The 9,935-nt window shown below is 25.4% G+C and overlaps 1 protein-coding gene across 1 annotated transcript; it reads right to left on the bottom strand.

Moving 5' to 3' along the window:
• Positions 1-5,995: 5,995 nt before the first annotated feature.
• LOC127285575 (myb-like protein X) lies at positions 5,996-9,935 on the bottom strand. The gene is made up of 5 exons (XM_051311672.1): positions 9,752-9,935; positions 9,210-9,488; positions 8,325-9,092; positions 8,019-8,231; positions 5,996-6,183 (listed from the first exon to the last, which is right to left on the bottom strand). The coding sequence occupies exons 1-5, from the start codon at positions 9,933-9,935 to the stop codon at positions 5,996-5,998; spliced, it is 1,632 nt and encodes a 543-aa protein (XP_051167629.1).

Genomic DNA, 9,935 nt, shown 5'->3' with positions numbered 1-9,935 from the left:
TATGAATTATATTTTGTTATAGCATATATTTTATTATATAATTCATATATAGACCTTAAGTGCTCTTGACTTAAGGTCCCTTTCACCCTGGAGCGTCACATATAAATTATACTCATCCTGTATATTCATGTTCTAAAATGATTTTCCAAATGGATAGGACATGATATTTCCGATTTTTTAAGAAAAGGCGGTTGCAGATTTTTAATAAACTTTGATCTACATTATCGATAAGTGAGACCTCCTTAAGATGCCAATTAACGTTTTTTAAAAATTTTAAATATAGTTTTCAAAAGTCAAGAATTCCAAAAATTTAAAAATAATTTTATGAATTGAAAAGTAGAAACGATATAAATAAATATATAACCTATTCTTTAACAGTTTCTAAGGTGACTTATTATTAACATTTTTTTTCAAAAAATTTAAAATGGTTGATCCAAAATGGCGGGTTGGAATAACGTATTTGATGTTAGTTTTTGGAATATTACTTGCGTCTTACTGTAAGAAAATAACCATTTAAGCTATTTTCTTTTTAGTTCTAATTTTAAAAATGTTATAAATTATAACAAATTCAAAACTAATTTATTTCTGGTGAATGTTATTTTTTCTAGTTTGAAAAAAATTAAAATATGCAGATATTACATATTTAAACAATTACTCACACTAATGCGAAATTAACCTCGTATTTTTAACAAAATTTATTGAACCATTTCAAATTACTGTTGAGAATATAATATTTTATATGATCATATAAAAAATTGAAAAACAAATTACTTCTGTTTTCGAGATAGTTTATTTATTACAAAAAACTTCACTATCGTATCTAGGATCAGTTATTTTTTTCTAAACAAACCAAAAACTTTCATTTTTAATCAACAACTCCAAAAACCTCCATAGGGTAAGTGCAGATAATATCGATCAGTATCGGTAGTCTGACACTGAGTAACTTTTTGTTAAAGAAAAATGTATTGTGATAATTATTTAAAATAATAAATTGAATGAAGTTTCAAAATTCATATTTTATTAAAATTATGTCATTTTATAATATAATGTAATAATAAATATTTTATTCTGTATTTTAAAAATCATAGTGTTCGACCACTATTATAACCACTTTCGTTTTGCACTACAAGTTGAACAAAGTTTTGTTCATGATTAATGATAAATGATAAAACTAAGATGTAAATACTATGTTATTTGATTTCTAATAAACTTTAATTTTCTAGCCTAAAGCAATTAAAATATTTTCCTTTTTTACTTAATAAATTCAAAGTGTCTTGTTGATGTCCAACATTAGAAAAATTGTCCGGCTATAATGAAGCTGAAATTAGCAACCTGTTATCAGCACCCACTTAATTTTAGCATCGTTTTTTCATCGTGAACAGGTCCTATTACAGATCATGTTTTGAAAACATTATAGCTATTTATCATTTCAAGTAAAATTGAATAATGTAAGATAATATCCTTAAGTGTCCAACCACTAGTACATTTACCCTATAAAAATTTTGCGCAAGGAAATGAATTTTTAAACTTTCTTAAAAATTTTTATTTACTATTTCGGATCCGCCATTTTGAATTTATAAAAAATACCATTCGATTAGTCTTCAGCACCATAAAGAGCTATCCACTAATATATTTCCCGCAGAAAAACAATTGTTTCTGCTTTCTTGAGCTTTTGTCCGCCATATCGAATCCGCCATTTTAAATTTAACAAATAAAAATTTCGATTCATAATCAGCCACTCTAAAAATTGTTGAAAAATAAGTTTCAAAAATATTTACCTCGATTCCACCTTTTAATTTATAAAAGTATTTTAAAATTTTTGAATTTTTTGATAGCTATATTGGCATAAAAAGAGAAAATTTTAAAAAACGTCCATTCGAAGCTTAAATTATACGAATGTAGAAATCTTTCAAACGGTAGAATGTTCGAACGAGTTTTGATATACAGTTAAATAGAAACACTTAAGATATTGTCATCTCCAACTTATAAATTACAGCTGAACTGAAACTACTTTAGAAAGCAAGTTTTTTGTCCATGCATGTAACTATGAAATTATCCACTATTGTAATGAAAACTCCCGCTGTACGGTAAAGTAAAACACGTGAAGTATATATCAGGTAAAAGAGTCATAAAACTGAATATGTATTCAATTATTAAGGGATGTCCAACTTCTCCAAGGGAGAAAGAACCCAAACATTTATCAACAACAGGAACAGACAATAATGATTTTGAGTATCACATTATTCATCAAAATAATTAATTACACTTGATTAAATAAGTCAATAGCTCAGAATCAGATGAAATGGAAAATATGAAACAAATATTTATGTTTTAACAACGCCCCCTTTCTCGTCAAAGAAATAAGATTTGAGAAAGTTGTTAAATTGTCAAGATTTAATTGTTTAAAAATTTATAGATATTCAAACATATTGATCAATGCAGATAGCTAATCGAGAAACTTTCCCCCACATTAATGTGAAGATCACTTCAAATTTAATATATTCAACCTATTAATACAACATTCTTGAAAACAACTCCAGATTCTCATATTTAATCCTATCCAATTACAATCATACTTCAATGACAAACCAATTTTGTAGTGTTATTAAATTTTACCCACACACTTTTAATTACACCATAAATCTTCTTTAAATTAATTTTAACTTAACCCTTTTTTGTTAAAAATTAAAAGGAAAGATTTAATCCTACTTTCGTCCGTTTTGTTTAGAGCAAAATTATCAACAATATTTGCAGATAAAACTTCACCCTTGTTAGAGCAAAGCATGTAAAGCATTCGTCACATAGAAGAACTCTCCAACAGAAGATGTATTCAACTGATAATGACTGAATAACTTCTATAAAGAAAATCGAACCTAATATGCCAGTGACAACTATTATTACTGAAAATATATCAACTGCCACATAAATTAGAGTTGATCTTCAGTTGATCTACAATTTGGTAAGATAGTTGATGTGCACAGTTACTGCGAGTCAGGTAAAAAAGAAAATTTGTAACATTTATTTATGTTTAAATATCATTGTTTTCCGTACTTGAAAATTTAAATCACAATTCGAGCAATTCTAGATCGTGGCATTTTGCTATATTAGAAATTATAATCTACAAGCTTAATTATCTTAGATAAAATGAAACAGACATTAGAATTACTCTAGATTGTTGACAATCGACCCTTATTCCTTTCTTCACAACTATTATCTATAAATTCCCATTTTTTGGAGAAACCTTTACAAGGAAAAGTTTTTTGATGGTATAATTTAATAAGTATATTACCTCTGCGTTAATAATAGCAACTATAGTTACTATTATTATAAGCCAATATCATAAACATCTTCTTTTTCTTGGAAGATAGCAGCCCTCTTATAGAAGAGGTAGGAAATACTTTAAGTGAAACTGTTATACCTCTGCAAGTTATCGGATTTGTAATGAAAATACAGCATCCACTCAAACATTGAGAGGTATTCGTTTTCTTAATTCCTTCTGCCGTATGACTATAAGTTCTGCTGAAAAATTTTTCCTTGTAGCTAATTCCTTTTCTATATAATAATGAAAATTATCGCAAATTTACTTATTATATTGAAAATCATGAAACCTAGCATAATATAGGGGTTTTTTGTTATTTTGTTATGAAATATTCAAAACTTCAAATAATATTTTTGATATTGTTACGAGGTAAATTCCAACAATCTTGTAACCATTAAATGTCCCTTTTTTTCATGTAATCATTTATCAAATATCCAATATTCTATAATCAATTAAGTCAATAGTTTTAGAGAGAAATAAGAAAAATTAACTCTCAACAAAATTGTGAAATATTGATGGATCGTTTGAGTTGTTTTTTTCATACAAGTAGAAAAAGTATAATAAAATCTATTAATTATCCACCCTTTATAACAAATTTTTTATCATCTTGTTTATTTCAATAAATCAATCATTTTTTAATAATATTGCTTATATCAAAATAAAAAGATACATAGCAATTTTAATTTATTTTCTTGTGAATTTCTTAAAAATTGTGAATTGTATTATAAAATCCACTTAATTATTATTTTTCTACTGAAAAAATATATATATTTATTGATGTTCTATTTGTTTTTAAATTTTTCCGAAAAATAATTTTTTTTTTTAAATTCATTAAACACATTGTGCTTTTCTAAAAATTTTAGCTTTTGTTTAAAAATATTTTAGAAATTTCGAATATTTTTTAAATTAATATTATTTGTATTTTTCATTACGTTTATTTTGGTAATAGTATTTGCGACAATTTTTTGTTCCGATTTGGGGAATGAAAGCATCACTTGGAACTTTATTTTAAATACTGTTTAGTTCAATTTTTTTTGAAAATACAATCATTATTGACATTCACTTTCTTTTTCTAGTGTTTCACCAAAAATTTGGATCTGCCGAAAATTATTCAAAAAGTAGAAGAATTTTCAATATCCACACATTAGTCAATATTGGTTGAAGCTGTATTTTGAAGATAAGATTTACTTTATTAAAGTTCAATACTTTCTGATTATAGAAGATTAGAAAAGTGTAATGTGGTGCACTTATTTTGGAAGACTCCAAAATGGAAACAATTTTAACACGATTTTAAGAAAGTGACCTTAGAAGCAAAACACATTAAGGATGTGTCAAAGTTGTGAAATGTAAACAATGGGAATGTAAACAAATCGAAATGGAAAATCACAATTTGTTCACTAAGTCTCATTTCCATAAAAATTTTAATTTGTACATTTTCTTTACGAAAATCTAAAATTAAAGCATTAAAGTTGGTAACTATGCCGTATTTGAGTGCTACCCGCGTAAAAATGAAAGTATGGCTAAAATCTAAAAAAGTATGGGGTAAAGTTTTCAGCCAAGGTACGTAAGCCCCCAGCCATATTTTCAACTATGGACAAAAGCTAGAAAACCATTGCTTATGGCCGTATCCCATAGTTCATAATCGTCTTTAGACGGAAATATACTTTGGCCAAAAGCTAGCAAACTATGGCGAAAAAAATTTTTTTTTTTTAATTTTGGAAACTTGAACAACGGCTAGAAGCTTGCGAAGTATGGGAATTTTTTTTTAATTTTAAAAACTTAAAACATGGCTAGAAGCTATCGAAGTATGGGAAAATTATTTTTGAAAATTTTGAAAACTTTAAACATGGCTTGAAGCTTGCGAAGTATAGCGAAAAAAATTTATTTTATAATTATGAAAACTTGATCAATGTCTAAAAGCTGACGAATTATAGCGAAAATTTTTTTTTAAAGTTTGATAACTTTAACCGTGACTAAAAGCTAACGAAATATGTCGAATTTTTTTTTTATTTTTAAAATTTTAACTATGGCTAGAAACTAGCGAAGTATAGCGAAATTTTTTTTTTAATTTGAAAACTTATACCATATTGCTAGAAGCTGGCGAACTATGGGGGAAGGAAAATCGTTTTTTTTATAAATAGATATATTTTATCAGAAGGTGGCGAACTTTGAAGGAAAGATAAAATCGTATATATATTTTCTCAAAAAAAATTTTCAAATTAGTGGACCATGACTGGAAGCTGACTATTTAGATTCAGTTTCTCATCTGCTTTATTTTAATATATATTTATTTTGTTAACTTTCAATTATTTTGTTAATTTATGTGTCTATTTTCATTTTATAATTTTGTTTTTCTCCAATTTTCTTCAAATCACTTAATTGTTAGAATTATATTGTATAAAATAGAAAATCCCTAGATCTCGGTCAGAACCTGGAGAATTATAGAGAAAGGAAAAAATTTAATTTTAATCAAAGAGATTTTTTCATAAAAATTTTGAAATCTTGAATTATGGTCTGAAGTTTGTGAAGTATGAATAAAAGATAAATATTAGTTTATGTTAATAAAGAATTTTTTTTTATTATAAGGTTTTTAAATTTGGTCCATGGCTAAAGCGTTTAGGTCCGTGTGCGTTAAAAAATTTTTGTTTAAATAATTTTTTTAACTTATTAAATTATTTAAAAATCATTGTCCTCTTCTTCACTATTTTCGCCATTATTATCACATTTTTCCCCGCTACTATTCTCTTCATCTGTACTTTCTTCTTCGCTATTTTCATCACTTTCTTCACCTCTTCTAATGTCTCCATCATTTTTTTCCCAATCATTTGTACTCTCTTCTTCATTTTCATTTTTTATATCAATCGCTGTTTTTGAGTGTTTTTTAATATTTTCTTGTTTAGGGTTTCTTAATGTTCCGCATGTATTATTAATTAATTTTATTAAGTGTTTTTCTGTAAATGGTTCCTCGTTTGTTTTCTTTTTTTGTACGTATGCTAAAAAATATTAAACATTTCTTATTATAATTTTTGGTTTTAGCATTAATAAGTGATTATGAATTAGATTGAATTAATATTCTGTGAAGAGGTTTAAAATATTATGAGTGTAAAATAGAATATATTATATTTAAATTTGGTTAAAAAAAGAATGTCAAAACAAACTAACAATTTCAGTGTTTTGTAATGATTAATTAAAAAAAATACAAAAACTTTTGCATATCAGTCCATAAGTGTCGGGATATTTTCTTGAAGATATGGTGAACTTACAAAGGATTGCTGAACGTATATTTTCTGGAACTGCTGTTTTATTTCTGCTTCGCCCCAATGCGCACATTGATTTCAAATTTTCTGTTCCTATTAACTCAATTAGTAATGACCGCGCCATATCATTCGGTTTATTTTTATATCTATTTATCATTATTAATTTTGAGGTTTTTACAAAAACGTTGATGCCTTTTTTTAATTGAGTTCTTTGCTCAGTTATTGTCGAAGTTACTGAATGCTAAAAAATATTTTTAAAAATTATTTAGAATTTTTATAATTTTTTTTATCTACTTATACTTTTATTTTGTAATTATCTTTATGTATTAAAAACGACTGACTATGATAATTTAATATTAATTAATATTTGTTAACTGACTTGTAAATTTGATGATTTTCCATCCGAAACTCGTATTCTGAGGGTGTCTGTGACTCTTTCAAAAAACGTCACTGTATCTGGTGTTAGAACTGTAAAAAGTAAATTAATAAATATAACCCAAATTAGTTGGAAAATGTGAATATTTTGGCATAAAAATTTTTTCTTCCTCATAGATAAATATCTAATATGAATAAAATTGTTTTAAAAAAATGAAAAATTCAAATTGTTTTCAAATATAAAAATAATGATAAAATGTTTTTTTATATATAACAAGTATATATAAGTATATATTATATATAACAATAATATAATTTTAGGACAGTTCGTCAAAACGTTTTTGAGATAATTTGGTTGCAATTAATATGAGATTAACACATACTCACGTACATATACACATGTGCGGAAATTTGTTTAAAACTTCGAACACATTTTTGAAAAATTAGTTATCGTCACGAATACAAGGCTTTATCAGGAGGAAGCAAAATTGCAAAATATTTATATTAATTATACCTAAATCCTTAAAAAGATACTCCAAATCATCATTTTCAAAAGATTTTCCAAATTGATTGGTTGAAATAATTGCAGTTTCTTGGCCTATATCATAAAATTGAATTAAAAAATTGTTTTTTTTAATTTCAACAATATTAACAAAAAAAACTAATACCTAAGTTATTCGAAGAAGTGTTCTTTTGATTTTCAACAACTTTTACCTTTTTAACTGTGGAAAAAATTAGTGTTTCGTATAAAAATTGAAGATTTAATTTTTAAAACTATTTCAGGGTTTTAAATATTTATTATTTTTGATCATATAACTTTAATTTTTTTTAGATAAATGAAAGAATAGGGACATTTAATTTTAAAGAAAGAATTAAATAAATTTTTTTCGTTCTACCCAAATTTTGCTCTTGAAGAAGAATAGAATTACTTGATTGCCTCTTTCGAGTGGATTCCAGTCCGGGTACTATATCTGATATTTTAAAAAAAGAAAAATAATAAAATGTTAAATGTTTGTTAAACAATTAAATTTCCTAGTTTTTATTTATCATAAATAAATTATTTTTACCCATTTGTGATCCATTCTGTTTCTCAAATTTCCCTACATTTCCTTCATAACTATCATTATATTCTTCATCATTATCACTAAATTCTTTATCATTATCATTAAATTCTTCATCTTTATCTTCATTACTATAACATTCTTCATTTCTATTATTGTTTGTTACTTCTTTATCCATTTCATTATTTTCTTTTCTTATTACATCTTCTAATTCTGAATCTGTCGATTTTTTGACCAATTTTTTAATATTTTTTTCAAAAATTCTTTCTTCATTTTCTATCTTCCTTACTTTTGAAAATTCATTTTCTTTCACTATTTCCAATTTTCTTTTTTTCTTTTCAACATTTTTCTTTATAATATCATTCTCATTAAATTTCTTCTTTTTTTCACTTTCTTTTTTCTCCGTTTCACTTTTCTTCTCTGTCTCACTATCATTGTTTTTGGTTTCGCTGTTTTTCTTTTCTATTGTGCACTCTATCTTCTTTGCGTCACTCCCTATCTTTTTTTTATTTTTAATCTCGTTCTTTTTTTCATTTTCTTTTTTCTCCTTTTGTTCCCTCTTTTCTATTTCGCTATTTTTTTCCTTTTTTTCAATCCCTTTCTTTTCTATTTTTTTGCTCATTTTCTTCTTTTTTTCACTTTCTTTTTTCTCCGTTTGTTTGTATTTTTTTTCAGTGTCACTCTCATTCTTTTCTATTTCGATATTATTTTCATCTGTTAATATCTCCTTCTTTTCTATTTTTTTGCTCTCGTTCTTCTTTTTTTCATTTTCTTTATTCTCCGTTTGTTTGTAATTTTTTTCAGTGTCATTATCATTGTTTTTTATTTCGCTATCATTTTCCTCTGTGTCAATCTCCTTCTTTTTTATTTTTTTGGTCATTTTCTTCTTTTCTTCACTTTCTTTTTTCTCCGTTTGTTTGTATTTTTTTTTAGTGTCACTCTCATTATTTTCTATTTCACTTTCTTTGTTTTCTGTTTCAATCTCTTTTTTTTCTTTTTTTTTCTTCTCTTTCGTCTTCTTTTCTCTGTTTGTCTTTTCTATTTCACTCTCTTTCTTTTCTATTTCGCTATCATTTTCCTCTGTTTCAATCCCTTTCTTTTTTATTTTTTTGTTCATTTTCTTCTTTTCTTCACTTTCTTTTTTCTCCGTTTGTTTGTATTTTTTTTTAGTGTCACTCTCATTATTTTCTATTTCACTTTCTTTGTTTTCTGTTTCAATCTCTTTTTCTTCTTTTTTTTTCTTCTCTTTCGTCTTCTTTTCTCTGTTTGTCTTTTCTATTTCACTCTCTTTCTTTTCTATTTCGCTATCATTTTCCTCTGTTTCAATCCCTTTCTTTTCTATTTTTTTGGTCATTTTCTTCTTTTCTTCACTTTCTTTTTTCTCCGTTTGTTTGTATTTTTTTTTAGTGCCACTATCAGTCTTTTCCATAACGCTCTCTTTTTTCGATTTTTCATCATTAACATTGGAGATCGGCACTATAATATAATAATTATTATTAAGATTAAGATGTATATACAAAATACATTTTGAATGGAAAAATTGCTTGATGTACAAGTTTTCTTAAAAAATGAATAATTTTAAATAATATATTTTTTTAAAATCTACATTCAATTGAAGCAAAAAATTTTTTATTTTTATATGTTATATAATCATTTTTAAAATGTCAAAATAAATACTATATAAAAAATATTTAATTATCAAAAATTGTATTTAAGAAGACAAACAAAAATTTAATTACCTTCTGAACCGATAATATTTTTTGGTTCTGCAATTGTTGTTAATAATTGCTTTTCCAATATCTTTTTGGTATTCGCCCTCATGGATTTTTTAATTTTTTCAGCTGCCTTTTCCGCATTTGTTTTTTTTTTAGGAACATTTAATTTTGTCTTTGGAATTAGTTTTCCTTCTGTGGAGATGTCCAT

Source organism: Leptopilina boulardi, unplaced genomic scaffold, assembly GCF_019393585.1.
Source record: "Leptopilina boulardi isolate dan_hultmark-lab unplaced genomic scaffold, ZJU_Lbou_2.1 LbouV2_335, whole genome shotgun sequence".
Taxonomy (NCBI): Eukaryota; Metazoa; Arthropoda; class Insecta; order Hymenoptera; family Figitidae; genus Leptopilina; species Leptopilina boulardi.
Note: the sequence above shows the minus strand (reverse complement) of the source record. Positions and strands in the feature narration are given on the sequence as shown.

Bases quoted from the DNA above. Each gene is read 5' to 3' on its own strand.
- LOC127285575 (XM_051311672.1), bottom strand. From the start codon at position 9,935: ATGGACATCTCCACAGAAGGAAAACTAATTCCAAAGACAAAATTAAAT. The intron at 9,093-9,209 runs GTGAAATAGAAA...GGATTGAAACAG, and splicing joins TGAAACAGAAAACAAAGAAA to AGGAAAATGATAGCGAAATA. The intron at 8,232-8,324 runs TGAAAGAAAATG...AAAAATCGACAG, and splicing joins AAAAAGAAAATTGGAAATAG to ATTCAGAATTAGAAGATGTA.